Source organism: Macaca nemestrina, chromosome 20, assembly GCF_043159975.1.
Source record: "Macaca nemestrina isolate mMacNem1 chromosome 20, mMacNem.hap1, whole genome shotgun sequence".
Lineage (NCBI taxonomy): Eukaryota > Metazoa > Chordata > Mammalia > Primates > Cercopithecidae > Macaca > Macaca nemestrina.
Genome location: NC_092144.1, coordinates 46753887 through 46773241, shown reverse-complemented (window position 1 = coordinate 46773241; position 19355 = coordinate 46753887). Strand labels below are relative to the sequence as shown.

The window sequence follows — 19355 nt, the reverse complement described above, 5'->3', positions numbered from 1 at the left end:
AAGAGAAAGAAAAGCAAAAGGTATAGACAGGAAGCGTGCGTACCTCTTGAGAAGTGTTACCACTCTCCTGTCCACTGCAGCTCCTGTCCACTGCAGCTCCTGTCCACTGCAGCTCCTGTCCACTGCAGCTCCTGTCCACTGCAGCTCCTGTCCACTGCAGGGTGAACCACAGAATCAGGAGAGCTTTTTGTTTTGTTTTGTTTTGTTTTGTTTTGTTTTCAAAGGAGAATCTTTAAAATGGTGGTAGGCTGGGCATGATGGCTCAAGCCTGTAATCCCAGCACTTTGGGAGGCTGAGGTGGGTGAATTGCTTGAGCCCAGGAGTTCGGGACCAGCCTGGGCAACACAGCAAAACCCCATCTCTACTTAAAATAAAAATTAGCAGGGTATTATGGCATATGCCTGTGGTCCTAGCTACTTTGGAGACTGAGGTGGGAGGATCATTTGAGCCCTGAGGTCGAGGTTGCAGTGAACCATGATCACGCCACTGCATTTCAGCCTGGGCAACAGCAAGACCACGTCAAAAAAAAAAGAGAAAGAAAAGGAAAGGAAAAGGGAAAGGAAAGGAGAGAAAGGGAAAGAAAGAAAGAGAGAGAGAGAGAGAAGAAGGAAGGAAAGAAAGGAAGGAAAGGAAAGGAAGAAAGCTGGAGGGGTGGTATAAAGGTAAATGATCTGGTAACTTAAGTGGTGGTGGTCAAAAAGGACGGTTGCTTGAAATTGTGCTTTAAGAGGTGTTATTGGTAATAACATCCTTTGACATTATGTATTATGTTAGTACAAGTTGTGCTAATCATTGTTGAAAAGAGACTATTATGGATTTGGCAATTGGGGGTAGAAAACATGATGTTTGGGAATGAAATGTTTAGAATATAAATAAATGGTCCTAATGTTGTAGGAATAGTGAAAGATGTAAATAAATTTAGCTTGCCTTTTTCCCAAGGGGGTCTCATGTTTTAAGCCTTCAGTGTTCTTTGGTGATGGATTTTAAGAATAGGCATATTTCAAAAATTTTAATTGAAGTAAACAGTGCTAGAATTACTGAAAAAAGTTATGTGGATGTTTTTAGTTTTGGTATTTAAACATAAATGCTGATCACTTTTCCAAGTGTTATGGTAAAACTAATTCAAGTGTAATAGGTGTCTTAGTTCATATTGTGTTACTATCAAGGATACCCTAGGCTGGGTAATTTATAAAGACCAGAGGTTTATTTGGCTCGTGGTTCTGCAGGTTGTACAAGAAGCATGGCACCTCTTGTCTGTTTGGCTTCTGGTGAGGACCTCAGGCCGCTTCCATTCATGATGGAAGGTGAAGGGGAGCCAGTGTGTGCAGAGATCACATGGTGAGAGAGGGGAAAGGTGACAGGCTTTTTTTTTTTTAAAACAGCTCTCTTGAGAACTAGTAGAGCGAGGGCTCAGTCATCCTTGAGGGAGGGCATTAATCTGTTCTCTGGGGACCAGCCCCCATGACCCAAGCACCTCCCACTAAACCCCATCTCCCAGGACGCCATACTGGGAACTAAATTTCAAGATGAGATTTGGTGGGTATAAACCACATCCAAACCATAGCAGATGATATTTCATGTTGTATATCCATCAATATAGTTAGAGTATTGTCATGGCATGTCTGATAAATCAAATGTTGTGGAAAGAAAGTCAGGCTAACACCTACAGATACAAAATGGATTTTGGCTGAGGTTGAGTGTATAACCTGAAAATATGGGAATCAGTGAATAAATCCTGTAATGGTGAAGACTGCACCTATCGATAGAACATGTTAGAAAGGTGCTACAGCATACTATGTATCATGAGGATTGATGTCTGCTGATGAGTTTGAACAGTTCCTGTTAGGCCTCCAACTGTCAGCAGAAAAATAAAGCCTAAACCTCATAATATAGCTGGAGATCATTTAATATTACCTCCCTGTGGGGTTGCTAGTCAGTTAAATACTTTAACTCCTGTCGGAATAGCAATAATTATAGTAGCTAGTGTGAAATACATTCTGGTATCAATGTCTATTCCTGCTGTAAATATATTGTAGTCGCATACGATAAAGCTTATGAGCTAAATTGATATTATGGGTCATATTATTTCTTTTTTTTTTTTTTTGAGATGGAGTCTCGCTCTGTCACCCAGGCTGGAGTGCAGTGGCCAGATCTCAGCTCACTGCAAGCTCCGCCTCCCGGGTTTACGCCATTCTCCTGCCTCAGCTTCCCGAGTAGCTGGGACTACAGGCGCCCGCCACCTCGCCCGGCTAGTTTTTTGTATTTTTTAGTAGAGACGGGGTTTCACCGGGTTAGCCAGGATGGTCTCCATCTCCTGACCTCGTGATCCGCCCGTCTCGGCCTCCCAAAGTGCTGGGATTACAGGCTTGAGCCACCGCGCCCAGCCATGGGTCATATTATTTCTATATAATCAAATGGTTCTTTTTTTTCCAGAATAATAGGTAACAATATGTGAGATTATTCCAAAACCTGTAAAATAAGAATGTACACTTTTGGATAGACAAAAATATCAGAATAAATGTTGGTCTAAAAGTGGATCTCCTCCTCCAGCTAGATCAAAAAAAGTGTATTAAGGTTATGGTCTGTCAGCAGTATGGTGATGCTGGTTGCTAGTACTGGGAGAGAGAGTAATAAAAGCACAGCTGCAATTAATAGTGGTGTCTGGTATTAGATATGGCTGGTGGCTTTATATTTATAATTGTAATAAAATTAAAATCAGTAGCTCTTAAAATTGATGAAACACCTGCAAAATGTAATGAGAAAATGGTAAGATCTGCAGAGGCTTCTGCATGTACTAGATCAGACCATCTTGAGTTATTTTATATGGTGAAAGGTAGGGGTCCAGTTTCGTTCTTCTGCACATGGCTAGCCAGTTATCCCAGCACCATTTATTGAATAGGGAATCCTTTCCCCATTGGTTAAGGCTCACCTGTTTTCCGGTGTCACAGTACTGCTGCTTCCTGTAGAAGGGGCCTCCTCCACAGGGCCTGTGTGATTGGGTGTTGCGCTGGTGTCAGCTGGTTGGGTTGGTCTGACCTCAGGCCCTGGGGGAGACGGTCAGATGCCAGCAGAGTTGGAATGGGGCAAGTAGTTCCCCAGTTACCAGGCCCCTAGCTGGCCCACTGGACAGCCTGTGAGACCTGAAGGGGCTGGACTGCAGTCGTGCTAGCCCAGAGTTCAGGTGCTGGCTTTGATGCAGGTAGGCGGGACAGGTTGGTTTCCAGGTCACTGGTCAAACTTTCATGCAGGGTCCTACAGAACGCTTAGGTGGTGGGAGCCCAAGGGAATATCAAGGTATGTGGGGTTTGGATTTTCAGAAGGGCTCTGGGCTGCAGGTGAAATGTCCAGGTGGGGGCAGGGCGGCTGTGCTGTGGGCCTTTCACTGAAGAGGGCAGGACTCTGCAATAGAGACTGGCAGCTGCGGGGCACGTGGCGCGCTTGCATTTCCCTGCCTTCCAAACAATGCCGAACTTCACTGTTGAGGGCATGCAGAGGTGCGAGGTGTTATCTGTTACCTCTGGGAGTTTTGCCCCAGAGGAACACAGAACCGCAGACCATCGCAGAGTTTAGGCGGAGGTGCCGTTGCTGCAGAGGTGCGGTTGCTGCGCTGGAAGACGGAGCTGGTGAGCCTTAGCCGCCTCAGGGGAGGTAGGGCAGGGTTTGCATGGTCTGCTATCTGGGAGGTTCCTGGGGAAATGCGGAGCCTGCCTGCAGAGTTCTTGTGGAGAGGGTCGCTATGCTGCAGAGCTCAGGCGGGAGCAGGGTGGAGCCGAGCCTTGCCTGGCGAGGAGGGACTGGGCAGTCTGACCGCCCCTCAGCACTGTGACTGCAGCTTCCGCTGGGGTTATGGCAGCTGGCACCGAGCTGCCCAGGGATCTGGGGCTTGTGGTGCTCCACATGGGCTTGAGCAGTGCCTCTGCAAAAACTCTCGGTGGCTTTCTGTGTTGGTCTAGTGGCCCAGGGGTGGGAGTTGGCAGGTCCTCCTGTGCCCAGGATTGCAAAGGGCCACGTAGGAAGTGTGGTTCCCCCAGGGACACTCACTCTCCCACCGTTTAACCATGTTAGGGAGCTTCACCCACTCCATGCCAGTCCCAGGAAGGTGGCTGCCTGGCTTCTCTCCTCTCTGTTCTCTGGGAGTCCCCTGGCGTCTGTGGTAAATCCTGACATGGTCTTTTAGACCAGCGCTACCCCAACCTTTTTGGCACCAGGGACCGGTTTCATGGAACACAGTATTTCCGGCCAGGGGGACGCGGGGCGAGAGGGGAAGGGCAGACTGGTTTTGGGATGAAACTGTTCTACCTCAAATCATCAGGCATTAGATTCTCATAAGGAGCCCGCAACCTAGATCCGTCCTATGCACAGTTTACTGCAGGGTTCGAGCTCCCGTGAGAATCTCAAGCTGCCGCTGATCGGACGGCTGATCTGAGCTCAGGTGGTGATGCTCACCCACTGCTCACCTCCTGCCGTGCAGCTCGGTTCCTCAGAGGCTGCCAAACAATACGGGTCTGTGGCCCGGGGTTGGGGATCCGTGTCTTAGATGATCCACTTAAAGAGACAGTATTTACTTGCGACTTTGTTTCCTCTCCCTGAGAGTGGTGCATACTAGCAGCTTCTAGTCAGCCATCTTGAGTGCCCCCTCTAGAGTTACATTTAAATTTACATTAAGGTTAAAATTTGAGTAAATTTAAAGTTGAACTGAAATTCTGTTCTGAATAGCCAGCTATCACCAGGTTTTCATCTCTACTCATGGATCTTCTCGCTATTTTGCTACATATGAGTCAGTCTGTGGGTAGCTTGTCTAGTTTTGGGTTTTTTAGCTAAAGTTCTCTTTGTAAAATTGTTGTTCATTCGTTACATAAAAGGTATAAAGGATTAGTTTTGCTTTTTTCGTCCTTAAAATTATTCTTTAATCTTTGCAATATGGTACTTTTTCTGTAGCACCTGAAGAAATTCCTTTCTCCTATACCTTATGTTGTGAGTAAATGTTTTGGTCTAAATAAATATAATTGTTAGCTTCTGTTGATTTGGGGGTAGGTCTGGTTCAAAGTGGTCAAATCAATATGAAATCTTCCAGATGTAGGCTGAGTTTAATAAACACTTTGGTTTATTAAAGCATATAGTATGTTTACTTTGTTATGACTCACCTCCTCATATATAAATTTATATTAATTATAAATTTGGATATATTGAAATATTTGAGGAGGGTGATGGATGGGTGTGTGCGTGCTTCATGGCCCTATTCAATTAAGCTCTCTGGTCTTAATTTACTATGAAATTTTCCTTTCGCCTCAAATTTCATAAAGTTTGTTGTGGGTGGAATGTTCTTTAATTAGAAAATATAGCCCATGTCTTTGTGTCTTATAAGCTGCACCATGACCTAATGTTTTCATGTAAATACTTGGGTTTATTTTTTTTATTTTTATTTTTTTTGAGACGGAGTCTCGCTGTGTCTCCCAGGCTGGAGTGCAGTGGCGTGATCTCGGCTCACTGCAAGCTCCGCCTCCCGGGTTCACGCCATTCTCCCGCCTCAGCCTCCCAAGTAGCTGAGACTACAGGCGCCCGCCACCACGCCCGGCTAGTTTTTTGTATTTTTAGTAGAGACGGGGTTTCACCATGTTAGCCAGGATAGTCTCGATCTCCTGACCTCGTGATCCACCCGCCTCAGCCTCCCAAAGTGCTGGGATTACAGGCTTGAGCCACCGTGCCCGGCCAATACTTGGGTTTAATACCTTTTAAGGTTTTGCAGAAGATGACAGTGTATAGGCTGAATTAGCAAGACATAGTGAGGTTTATTGGGGTTTATTGATTACAAAAAAGGGATATAAGCACTGCCAAGTCCTTTGTGTTTTAAGCTGTTGCTGGTAGTACTCTGGTGAATAACTTTGTTAATTTAATTAAGTTTATGGCTATGCATAGTAGGATATTTCTTCTCAGTTTGGGTCTTAGCTATCATGTATTCAGAATATATTAAATCACTTTCATTGTTTATTTTTATATTAGCTGTAGCTTTTTATGACCTAGTTAAGGTATAACTTTGTTTATAATCTTAAACATGTTTTATGCTGAGTTTTATTAATTTGGGTTAGTCATATGACTGCAAGCATGAAATTTTACCAACCCTAAGGAAAATTAATATAACTTAGCCAACCTTTGGTTAACTGCTTAATTTTTATCATTGCTGTTTTCTGTGGCTGTATTGGTAGAGTAAGGTTTTATGAGCTGCTAATTAGTGTGCCTGAGGCCTGCTCTTTTTGGTTTTTGTTGATCTAGAGGACATTCTCACTAGAATGCAGATAGTTGCAAGGGTTACTAAAAATGAAGAGGTCAGGACTAAACCTATTTGTTTATAGAGTTATATGAACTCATTTAGGCATTGTCAGTGCCTTGCGTTGCGAATTAAGCTACATTAGCTTATATGTAGGAAATTCCCTCTCAAGAATAAATGGCCAAGTTTAAGTGCTGTGTCAGTATTGGTGGATGTTTTAGTAAATTTAGTAAAAAAACAAACTTTTAACCCAGAAAACCTAATTTTTAATTTACTTTTTGGATTTTGATAAATTCTTTAGGAGTTGGGCTAAAACTTAGTTCTAAATGAACTGTGTGTGTATGTATGTGTGTGTGTATGTGTATGTGTGTGTGTATGTATGCCTTACCTGTAGTTAATAAATATAAGATTTCCTGTTTTGAGGTTTGGCAAGAATAAAAGCCTTATATCCACAAGTAGTACAATAGCTTGAGATTGTGGGGTTAATTAACGTGAAATCGTGTGTACATGTTTGTGTCATGTTTTTTACTATGTCCACTGAACATGGAGTAATTAAACTTTATGGTTTCACTGTAGAGAAAGACTATTCAATTTCAGCTCAGCTACAGTTTGCTTTATTGTATCAAGTCCATGACAGCCATGTTGGATCATAACATTCCCTAAATTAAAAAATACCAAGTGTGTGACACCACCACAGTGATGTGTGATCATGGACTGGTTAGCCATTAGTCCATCGAGATGTCTTATTAAAGAGGAATGAATGGGCAATCTTAAGTCCGTGACCGTGAAGTAAGAACCAGATGGCAGGCGTAGTTTCATCCAAGTTTCATGGGCCCAGAACGAGAAGTGGGACACGTCTCAAGCAAGTTGCTGGTTTCTTGAAGCTTGGTACTAAAGAAATCCTGTTGGCGGTAATAAGCTTGTTGTCAAGGATTGATTTGTCTGAATGTACTGTGAATAATCAATAATTTCATGTCTTGTGTAAAATAAAGGATTTAATATATCGAACAGTATTTGTATTGGTAAATCTGACATATGTGGGTATGCCATTCAATGTGTTAAGCACTGTTTGTAATTTCATGTATATGCTTATATGCATGGGGAGTGGATCTTAATGTGTGATTACACATGCATATACAATGTACAATCAAGCATAATAGTACTAGTACATTATTAGGAAAAGCACATAATGCATCCATAGTTAGGTTTTATGTTTATTTTCTCAGTACTGACATAGCATTTAACAGGAATTTTTCTCAAGTAGAAGAGTCAGGTTACAGTTTTAAGTGGAATTTCAGCTTTAGAACCCTGAGACTTGAGGTTCTAGTTTTGTTATTTGAGGTGTTGTATTGTTAGGTTTGTTAATAGAGTAATTTATAATTATGTGAATAATGGGTTATGATGAAGTGGAGGTGATTTTTGATTTGAAAATTTAAAGGATTGGGTAATTTTTGAGGGTGAAGAGTTTGGACTTCTTCAGGAAATTTCTATAGGTATAACAGTATTATATAGTTATGAAGGCTGATTCATGGTTGTGGTCAGTTGATCTTTATTTGTTGGTATCTTTATTGTTCCTGAGATTACTCTGGGAAATTAGATAGCTAGGAGTGTAGCCAATAAAAGTGAGATAAGGAAGGAGAAGAAAATAATTAGGAGATGGTTATTGAAACTATCATTTAGAAGTGAGAAATGATTTTTAGAGTGACTTTTTCTAGTCAAATCTAGTAAAACTGGTGCTATGTTTTGGTTTGTTGAAAGGTTTAGGTATGGTGATAAACCGTGAACAACTGTTGGGAAGGAACCTAGAAGGTTGGAAAATTTGTATATGTATGAGGATTCAAATTTAAGATTTTATGTTATTAGTTGAGTTCTAATGTTATAATGAAACTTAAGGTAGTTAAAGCATGAGCTAAGAGTTTTAGGTAGAATGGCATAGTCATCTGAGGAATAGTTACGGGAATAATATTTTTGGAGATAAAAAAAATTCAGTGGGCCGGGCACGGTGGCTCACTCCTGTAATCCCAGCACTTTGGGAGGCCAAGGCAGGTGGATCACGAGTTCAGGAGATCGAGACCATACTGGCTAACATGGTGAAACCCTGTCTGTAGTAAAAAAATTACAAAAAGTTAGCCGGGCATGGTGGCGGGCGCCTATAGTCCCAGCTACTCGGGAGGCTGAGGCAGGAGAATGGCGTGAACGTGGGAGGTGGAGTTGGCAGTGAGCTGAGATAGCGCCACTGCACCCCAGCCGGGGTGACAGAGTGAGACTGTCTCAAAATAAATAAATAAATAAATAAATAAATAAATAAATAAGTGAAAATAATACTGATTGCAAGACATTTAATTGAACTAGCTAGGAGGGGGATTGTTTTTGTTGATTTGACTTAAAGTTGAAAAGCAGAGTTGTCCCAGGATTGTAAAGAAAATAATTTGAGTACTATAGACAGCTCTTAGGGAGATGACAATAAGCATGATTTAAAGGGCTCAGGTGTTGGCATACTGTGTTTGCTGTTTTAATAATTAAATCTTTGGAGCAGAAGCCTTTAAGGAAGGGCATACCTATTAAGTGTAGGCTTCTGAAAATGAGTAAGGACATGGTAAAGAGTATAGTTTTAAATAGGCCCCCTAGTTTTCTAGAATATTTTTCATCATTCAGGGTATGAATAATGGATCCAGAGCATAGAAAAAGTATGTTTCAGGAATACATGCATACAGATGTAAAGAAATGCTAAATGTGGTTGATTAATGCCACTAGTGACAATTAGGAGACCTAGGTTTGAGGTAGAAAAGGCAAATGATTTTTTTAAGTCTTATTTTGTGTTACGGCACAGATTGCTGTGAATGAAGTGGTAATACCACCTAAGCAGTTTTGTTATTTTCTTTTTTCTTTTTCTTTTTTTGAAACAGGATCTCATTCTGTTGCCCAGACTGGAGTGCAATGGCAAAATCACGGCTCACTGCAGCCTCACGCTTTTGGGCTCAAGTGATCCTCCTACCTTAGCATCCTGAGTAGCTGGGACCACAGGTGTGCACCACCATGCATGGCTGATTTTATTTTATTTTATTTTATTTCTGTAGACACAAGGTCTGTGTCTACTGTGTTGCCCAGGCTGGTCTTGAACTCCTGGGTCCAAGCGATCCTCCTGACTCAGCCTCCCAAAGTCCTAGCATTATATTTGTGAACCACTGCACCCCACTGTGTTTTCTTTTCTATTAGTAAAGTGTATTAATAAGAAAATTCTTGTTACAACTATTGTGCTTGAATGAAGTAAGGCTAACACTGGTGTCGAGCCCTCTGTCACTGATGGTAGTTATGGGTGAAAGCCAAATTGGGCAGATTTACCAGTTGCTGCTGCCAGGAGAAGCCTAATTAATGAGAGAGTGTCAGGATTGGGGTTGAGTATGGACATTTTTTGGAATTCTTATGTGTTTGAGTGTAACAATCATGATGCTGATAATAGGAATCCAATATCTCCAATACTTGTATATAAAATTGCCTGGAGGCTGCTCTATTTGTGTCTGTTAGGCCATATCATCATCTAGTAAGTAAAAATGATATGATTTCTATTGTTTTTCATCCAATAAAGAGTTGGAAGAAAAAAAAAAAAGAGTTGGAAGAGGTTGGTGGCATTAGCTACTATTAGTATGGTTGTGAGGAATATAAGTATGGACTTAAGTAATTGATTAATATTTTGATCTGAAAGTATATATCACATTGAAGATTCTGTAATCAATCATGTGATGAAAGAAGTTACTGGTACAAATATTAGTCTAACTTGAAGCTGAATGTCAGTTTTAAAGTTTGAATAGTCATTCAATGTCAGTTTGAAATAATTATTTCTTGCCCTGAATGAATAAATATTGGGGTTGGAAATAGGCTGGTGGCAAATGAGTATTTTTTTTTAAATAGTTATAGTAATTGGTAAACATAAGTTGGTAAGTAAAATTATGATAGAAGAAGAGAAGAAATTTATTTTATTCAAAGTTGCACCAATTTTTGGCTCCTAAGGTCAATAGATTACTTCTAACTTTTAAAAGTTCAGAAAGCCACATGGTTATATATGGAGGCATGAGTTAGCAGTTCTTGCATACTTTCTTAGCAAATCATCAGTTCCCCCTTATCTGCAGGGTATACATTCCAAGGCTCCCCCAGTGGATGCCTGAAACCAGAGCTAGTACTGAGCCATACATATAATGTGTTTTTTGAATCTGATAAAGGAGATAGCTACTGGGTGGTGACTAATAGGCAGATCCTTTTTGGATAATGGCAAAATTAGACAATATGCTCACCAAAGGGATGATTCATGTCTTGAGCAAGATGGAGTAGGATGGTGTGAGATTTCATCATGCTATTCAGAATGGCACAGTTTAAAACTTATGAATTGTTTATTTCTGGTATTTTCCATTTAATATTTTGGACCTCAGTTAACTATGAGTATCTGAAACCACACAAAGTAAAACCTTTGGAACTACTGTAAAGAGTTTTAAGTTTCTATATAAGATTCACAACTGAACGTTTTATTTAAACTATATTTACAATATATGGGTCCTGGAATAATTTTGGAGTTAAGTGACAGGAGTAATAGAGGTAGAAGATGTATAAATATGAGAGTTATTTTCTCATGTGAAATAATGGTTTGATGTTATCAATGTGATATGTGAATTTTTCTCATTGTAATGTGATTGATAGAGGGACTATATGGCCATAATTAGTACATTAGTCCTATTTGGATAATGGCAAATTAGATCATAAAAATACTGATATAATTCCAAATAATTCTCCATTCAGGTTAATAGTTGCTAGTAAGGCTGTCAACTGCTAACTCAGGCCTCCATATAGAACAATGTGGCTTTCTGAACTTTTAAAGGTTAGAAGTAATCTGTTGGCCTTAGGAGCCAAAAAGTTGTTGCAAAAGGCTAGGTCAGTTAGGCTAGCCCGTACTTATCATGTTTCTGTTAAAGGAAATAATGTCTGTAGTCTGCGAGCTAATAGTACAGATGCTTCTCAACATACGTTGGGGTTACTTCTGGATAATGTCAAAAATATTATAAGTCATTCTGTGTAACCCCGTTGGTAAGTCAAGAAGCATAATGAATGTGTATTGCTTTCTTACCATGGTAAATTTGAAAAATCGTAAGTCTAAGTATCATAAGTTGGGGAACTTATCATAAGTCTGGTTTGGCTATGGATTTGTTCATTGTTTGAATTTGGTTTTTGTTTGTTTGTTTTGAGATGAAGTCTCGCTCACCCAGGCTGGAGTGCAGTGGTGTGATCTCAGCTCTCTGCAACCTCCACTTTCTGAGTTCAAGCAATTCTTTTGCCTCAGCCTCCCAAGTAGCTGGGATTACAGGCACCTGCCACCATCCCCAGCTAATTTTTGTATTTTTAGCAGAGACGGAGTTTCACCATGTTGGCCAGGCTGGTCTCAAACCCCTGACCTGAGGTGATCCGCCCACCTCAGTCTCCCAAAGTGCTGGGATTACAGGCATGAGCCACCGTGCCAGAATCATAGTTTGAATTTGTAAGGCAAACTCATTTTGATGTTGTGTGGTCATGGGCAGTTATTAGGGCTGTGGCTTCTATAAAACTTCATGGCATTTGGATGAGAAACGCTATAATTAGTAATGCTGTATGAGCTACAGATGAATACTCAATGATTTTAAGTCTGTTTAGTATGAACAAATAGAATTTGTTATAATTATTCCTCACAGTGATATTAGAAATGGATAGGCTATATACTTTTAGATTTTAAATTAGGGTAATTTGTATTAGGCCACAGCCTATTAATTTTAGTAATGTGGCTACAAGAACTGTGGGTGCAGCATTCGGGGCTTCTACATATGCTTTTGGTAATCAAAGATGGAGGATATAAAGGGGTGGGTTTTTTTGGTTTTTTCTTTTTTTACTATGAATGCTATAATGCCTTCTATTTATACGAGACTATTCAGGAGTTTGGTAGTATTTGAATTCAATAGCAGGTTATTAAAATATTTAATGAATCCATGGTGTTTTAGATATAGATTAATTCTATAAGTAGGGGTAAAGAGCCAATCAGTGTATAAAACAGGAAATGAAAGTCCTGTGTTTAATCATTCTGTTTGGCTTTCTCATTGGGTAATAACAATTAGAGTTTGAATTAGAGTTGCTTCAAGGCAACTATAGAATACAATTAGTTCTATGACGGTAAATGTCATGATTAGGAATATTTGTAGAAAAATTAACATTGAATTTTTTTTTGTATATCTGATTCCTTGGTGAGTTGGTGTTGACTTGCTATAATTATGTCTATCTTGGGACAGGTTGGGTGAAGCAAGGCGGAGGGAAAGACATGAAGGAAAACATTGTTTCTGGCCAAGTAGCATGCTCAAAGTTTCAATAGGATCAAGAAGGTGAAGAAAATAATCAGAGTGGGGGCAGAAGTTGTAGAGGATTTTGTAGAAAGTACACGATGAATTCCAAAAGGCATAGTTTGGAGTGAAGTAGGACATGGATGGGATAAGTGAAGTAGGACATGGATGACCAAGGACCCAGGAAGCCAAGGCTTTTAAGAGTATTGAGATAAGTCAGAGATATCAGGCATTACAGGATTGGCCTCTAGTGGTCTTTTAGGGGAAGGTGGATGGTTATTCCTTTTATAAGTTAAGGATAGTAGGGCTATGACACTAAGAGCTTATGGAAATTGAGATCTCCATGGAGAAGCCAGCCTTAATAGCAGGATGTGGAGGTCTTACCAACACCCAGAGCTGTGGAGGCTTTGCTTGTAAACTGCAGTGGGTGGAGTGGCTGTCTTAACAGAAGAGAGATTACTGGAACAGCATTGCTAGGAGCCTGGGATTGGGGACAGCTTCTCAGGAAGTGCAATGGTACATGAAGTTTCAGGTGAGCCCTGAAAGAATGAAAAGCAGGTAAGGAGACTGAGGGTGGAGAGAAGAGGGAAGAGCATTCCTAGCAGAAGTAACAGTGTACTGAAGACCATAGGAGGATGGAGCTTGGTGTATATGAGGTATTGAGAGAAGGCCTTCGCAGCTGGAGTCTAGTGAGGCAGAGGTGCCACAAGGGAGTTGGAGAGGCTGACTGGAGCCAGGCCAGGCAGAACCTGCTAGAGGTTGTGAATACGACCTAGAAGGTTATAAGCAGCACTTGTTGTTTTTAATAAAACAGGAGATAAAATAACAAAATATGAATATATAATATAGCAAAGAGAATTTTATGACATCCTTGTTTTATGTTTGTGTGTGTACTCAGTCATAATATGTATTTCTTACTATGAGGTTGCAGTCAAAAGAAATTTGAAAAATACTGCAGAAGAGTTCAGATTTTATCCCCCAAATTTTTGCAGGCTGTTGAAGAATCTTATGATTTTCATATTTACTATTCCATTCTGTCTGCCAGATGGAGATCAGAACAAAGGATCTTGTAACATTACTGAGTAGGTTTTTGTTGTGGTTCAGGATGCTTTGGGGCCAGGCGCAGTGGCTCATACCTGTAATCCCAGCACTTTGGGAGGCCGAGGCAGGTGGATCACTTGAGACCAGGAATTTGAGACCAGCCTGGCCAATATAGTGAAGGCCCATCTCTACTAAAAATACAAAAATGAGCCAGGCATGGTGGTGCACACCTGTAATCCCAGCTACTCAGGAGGCTGAGGCAGAATTGCTTGAATCTGGAGGCGGAGGTTGCAGTGAGCTGAGATGGCGCCACTGCACTCCAGCCTGAATGATAGAGCGAGACTCTCTCTCGAAAAAAAAAAAAAAAAAAAGATGCTTTGGGCTTCCTGAGTGTCAGCAGTGGTGTTGGTGATAAGGTAACAGATTCAACAGCTACTTAGGAGATACATTCAGTAGGACTTGATAGGGGCTAGAATAAAAGAAACCTCCTAAAATGAGGACTCCTTTTCAGACTCCATTTTGTTGTCTTCACTCATCACCCATTTTGCAGTTTTCCCTTTTTTCACCATATAGTTTTTCATTACTGACAATAAAAAGAGCTGCTAAATGTTAATTGAATATATTTTTATATGTACTCCTCATTCTGGGTACAGTTCTGAGACTTTCATATTCTAATCTTAACTTTTTCTTTATTTCTCTAGATTTCTGTGTAGCACCTTCCTGTGTTCTCATAGTGCCTCCTACCCCAGAATCATATTAGATTTATATTTCTTCCCATTTTTATTAGGGCACCAGCACATAGGTAGCTGTTTTGGGTCCCAACTGAATTTATTTGATTCCTTATAGTGTTCGCTTAATCACCATAAGCCCATTGATTTATTTCAAAGTGTTTTATAAACCATATTGTTCTTCTATGAAAGAAACAAAATAAAAGCAGGGTCTTTTTCCATGATATGTTGCTGACATGAATTGGTGTTAAACTGAGCTGTGCTGTGCATATGGCAGGTGGGCGGGGGGTAGTTGCTTTTGTTTCTACAATTTCTTTTTGCTTTTCAGCAAAAGTGTGTTTTCTCAAGTTTCAGAGGCTTATTTCTAAAAGACTGTTTAAATTTGAACTTACTGATGTGTATTTATTTTTCTTCCCATTACCACCAGTCTCTGTTATTCTACAACCTATATACACAGTGGTCAGACACCCTGTGCCTGCTGATCCAGTTACATCAGATAGGTTTCTCTGCATTTGAAAAGTACACTTGTTTCCCAACTTCTTTGTTCAGAATGATGTAACACCTTTATTGTGTAAACTTTTCACTATTTACAGGACATTTTGAGGTACTTCTTTGGGAAATATAAGAACATTTGGCCTTAAGTAAGACATGGAAAGAAAGATGTGAAAAACTGTATTAAAGAAATAAAACATTGTATGTATACTGTGTTCTGGGGACTAGCTATATAATAAAACATTCATTTTCCCTCTACACATGTAGAGCTTGAGGAGTAGAAAGATCAACATAAATAAATGAAATTTTAGAATTGCAAAAATTCAAACAAGAATTAGGAATAAATTACAGGTATAGAAAATACATGGCATGGACCTAACTAAAGTGATCCAGGACAGTCTTTCTCAGCAGCTGACATTTAAGCTAGGACATTTCACACACAAAGGAGGTGGCCACTTTGACAGCATTCTTGGCAGATGGAACAGCATATGGAAAATCTAAAATGGGAAAGAATTTGACATGTTCTTGGAGCTTAAATCAGGCCAATAAGATTAGAACACTGTTCCTGAAGATAGCAGTGGCTCAAAATGAGGCTTAAAAGGTAATTTTGAAGAAGTTGGAGAAATTTAAGAAAGAATTGGATCATAAAAGGGGCTTATAGGCCATGAATAGTAATTTGGATTTTGTTCCAAGTACAAGGGTAAACCACTGAAAGATTATTAGCTCTATTCTCAAACTTTGTGTTGTATGAGAAGCATCTAAGGAGATTTATGAATAAAGGAACATTTACGTTTTAAAAATTATTGACAAATATTGAATGCCAACAAATGTGTAAGTAATGATGTTAGGCACTAGAGATAAAGCAGTACATGAAATGAAGTCCCTGCTTTGATTAAGCATGGGACAGACAGACAGTAGTCAAACTTTAGAAATGGTACGTCCATTAGTGAAAAATGCAATAGAGGTAAAATTGTGTGTTGGATATTTTGATAATGTGACAGCTGAGCAGAAAACTGAAATGAGGGAGCAAGCCATGCGTGTATCTAGAGGAAGGGCATTCTAAAAACAAAACTGTAAACGGAGAGGCATATGCTTGACATTTTTTAACACCAAGGAAGCCATTATGACCAGAGCCAAATGAATAATTAGTGGAGTGGTAGGTGATGATATCAGAAAAGTGGCCAAGGGGGGAGATGACATAAGAATGGTGGCCATGGGCAAGTTCGTGTAGGGTCTTGTGAGCCATATTAAGGACTTTGGATTTTATCCTGAGATGGCACACTATTAATGGGGAAGATTTTTAGCAGGGGAATTATGATATAAACCACATTTTGAAAGAATTCCTCTGGCTGCTGTATGAAGAATAGATCATAGAAGCAAGGATGAAAGCAGAGAAACCAGCTAAGAGGTTATGACAATGAGAGATGGGTGACTTGGCCTAGGATGGTGGTAGTGGAGATGGTCAGATTCTTAATTTTGACAGGAGAGCTGATAGGATTTGTTGATAGATTGTATGTCCAGCTAGACATCTGTTTTCAAGAGGGTGTTTTTATTACTATTTTATAAGCCCCCTGGGTGTTTCTAAGCCACTCCAAAGTTTGAGAACCACTGACTTAACCTATTTTTCTAATTGCCTTCTTTCCTATAAGCTCTCCTTTTTCTTTATTCTCTCCTTGTGCCTTTAAAGAAAAATGGCACAAAATATTTCTGTACTGTTTAAGCCATTCTATTCTTATGAGAATTATTTTCATCTATCATTTTTACTATAGAATTTTTATTTCTCCTTGTAAACAAAAGCAGGAATTTGTTTTCTTGTTATTCTACAGACTTGGAATCCAGTCGTGCAACCAAAGAGTTATCTCCAGAAAAGGAAATTTATGAAATGGAATCACTCCAGTGGGAGAATATGGGGAAACTTATCAACCATCACCTTCAGTACAATGGTCTTGGAGACAATATGGAGTGCAAAGGCAACTTAGAGGGTCAAGAAGCAAGTCAGGAAGGGCTTTACATGTGTGTCAAAATTACCTGTGAAGAAAGGGCCACTGAAAGCCATTCAACCTCTTCTACTCTTCATCGGATAATTCCTACCAAGGAAAAATTGTACAAATGTAAGGAATGTAGACAAGGTTTCAGCTACCTGTCATGCCTTATTCAACATGAGAAAAATCATAATATAGAAAAATGCTCTGAAGTTAAGAAACATAGGAACACCTTTAGCAAAAAGCCAAACTATATGCAACATCAGAGAATTCAGACTGGTGAGAAACCTTATGAGTGTATGGAATGTGGAAAGGCCTTTAGTCGTAGTTCTGATCTCATTCAACATCAGAAAATTCATACTAATGAAAAACCTTATCAGTGTAACGCATGTGGGAAAGCTTTTATTCGTGGTTCACAGCTCACTGAACATCAGAGAGTTCATACAGGAGAGAAACCATATGAATGTAAGAAATGTGGAAAAGCCTTTAGTTATTGTTCACAATACACTCTTCATCAGAGAATTCATAGTGGTGAGAAACCCTATGAATGTAAGGATTGTGGGAAGGCCTTTATTCTTGGCTCTCAACTTACTTACCATCAGAGAATTCATAGTGGGGAGAAACCTTATGAGTGTAAGGAATGTGGAAAGGCCTTTATTCTTGGTTCACACCTTACATATCATCAGAGAGTTCATACTGGTGAAAAGCCTTACATATGTAAAGAATGTGGGAAAGCCTTTTTATGTGCCTCCCAACTGAATGAACATCAGAGAATTCATACAGGTGAGAAACCCTATGAATGTAAAGAATGTGGGAAGGCCTTTTTTCGTGGCTCACAACTTACTTACCACCTGAGAGTTCATTCAGGTGAGAGACCCTATAAATGCAAAGAATGTGGGAAAGCCTTTATTTCTAATTCGAATCTTACTCAACATCAAAGAATTCATACCGGAGAGAAGCCCTACAAATGTAAGGAATGTGGAAAGGCCTTTATTTGTGGCAAACAACTTAGTGAACATCAGAGAATTCATACAGGTGAGAAACCCTTTGAATGTAAGGAATGTGGAAAGGCCTTTATTCGTGTTGCCTATCTTACTCAACATGAGAAAATTCATGGTGAGAAACACTATGAATGTAAGGAATGTGGGAAGACTTTTGTTCGTGCTACACAACTTACATATCATCAAAGAATTCATACAGGTGAAAAGCCCTACAAATGTAAGGAATGTGACAAGGCCTTTATATATGGCTCACAACTCAGTGAACATCAGAGAATTCATAGAGGTGAAAAACCTTATGAATGTAAACAATGTGGGAAGGCTTTTATTCGTGGCTCACACCTTACTGAACATCTGAGAACTCATACTGGAGAGAAACCCTATGAATGTAAGGAATGTGGGAAGGGCTTTAGTCGTGGCTCAGAACTTACTCTGCATCAAAGGATCCATACTGGTGAGAAACCCTATACATGTGGCCAGTGTGGTAAAGAGTTTAGACGTCCTTCACAACTTACTCAACATATAAGGCTTCATAATTGAGAAAGCCTTGAATGTGATTAAATATAAGAAAATCTTCATCATCTATTTCATATCTATACTGAATGTGGGACATCCTTTTGCTTCTGCTCAGAATCTACTCATTCTTAGAAGGCCTGTATTAACATGGATGCAGAATAATTTTAGAAACCCCTTATAAATAATTAACATCTCTATAAACCCTAGAATATAATGCTGAATTATATCCTTTATTAAGCATCATCTCCATTTCACCATATCCTAACTGAAATCAGATATATTTGTTTGTTTTTTTCTATTTGTAAAATACTGTAATTGTATTACAATGACTAAATTATAATTAAATACATATAATTCCCTTTGGATGGTATCTGATGTTTATTTTTTAAATGATTGCCATTATCATCATTACATACTGTTAGAGAACTCAAATGGTGGGAATAGTTTATGATTACAATTAAAAGATGCAACCATTCTCTTATCATGTATCCCTTTTAGAACAACAGATAATTTATTTTAGAACAAAACCTTTTGAGTATACTAAAGGTATGAAGAACTTCAGAGCACATCAGTTTTGCAGCATCAGATAATGCCAAAAAGAAACTTGCAGAAATTGCTTTAGGGCTGTTGTTTTTATGTATTTGCCTTAAATGGAAATATAAACAAAATTTACCGACTACAGTTTTTCCTCATTTGAATCTCACCCATTTCTGATATACTGAATGGTAAATTTTTAGAGACCCAGATCTCAGAGCCTACATTCCATTTTTTTAGCTTTTTGGCTTTTTTTTTTTTTTTTTTTGAGACAGGGTCTTGCTGTTCTTGTTTGGACTGGAGTACAGTGGCACAATCACTGCTCACTGCAGCCTTGACTTCCTAGCTCAAGCAATCCTCCAACCTCAACCTGCCAAGTAGCTGTCACTATAGCTGTTTATCACCATGCCTGGCTCGGTTAAAAAAAATTTTTTTTAGAGATGGGGTCTCAC

At 39.5% G+C, this 19355-nt stretch overlaps 2 protein-coding genes across 7 annotated transcripts in view; one reads left to right on the top strand and one right to left on the bottom strand.

Moving 5' to 3' along the window:
- Positions 1-18732, top strand: part of LOC105495432 (zinc finger protein 571) — a 38889-nt gene extending 20157 nt beyond the window's left edge. For all 5 annotated transcript variants that reach the window (XM_011764969.2, XM_011764970.2, XM_011764972.3 and 2 more), the window contains one exon: positions 16700-18732. In XM_011764969.2, the coding sequence (XP_011763271.2) occupies positions 16700-18393 (1694 nt within the window). In that variant the 3' untranslated portion in view covers positions 18394-18732. The remainder of the gene's footprint in view (positions 1-16699) is intronic.
- Positions 1-19355, bottom strand: part of LOC105495429 (zinc finger protein 793) — a 74302-nt gene that overhangs the window by 9860 nt on the left and 45087 nt on the right. For both annotated transcript variants that reach the window (XR_011617854.1, XR_011617855.1), the window contains exons 8-9: positions 16902-16960; positions 2930-3044 (exon numbers count right to left, since the gene is read on the bottom strand). The gene's annotated coding sequence lies outside the window, so the exon portion shown is untranslated. The remainder of the gene's footprint in view (positions 1-2929; positions 3045-16901; positions 16961-19355) is intronic.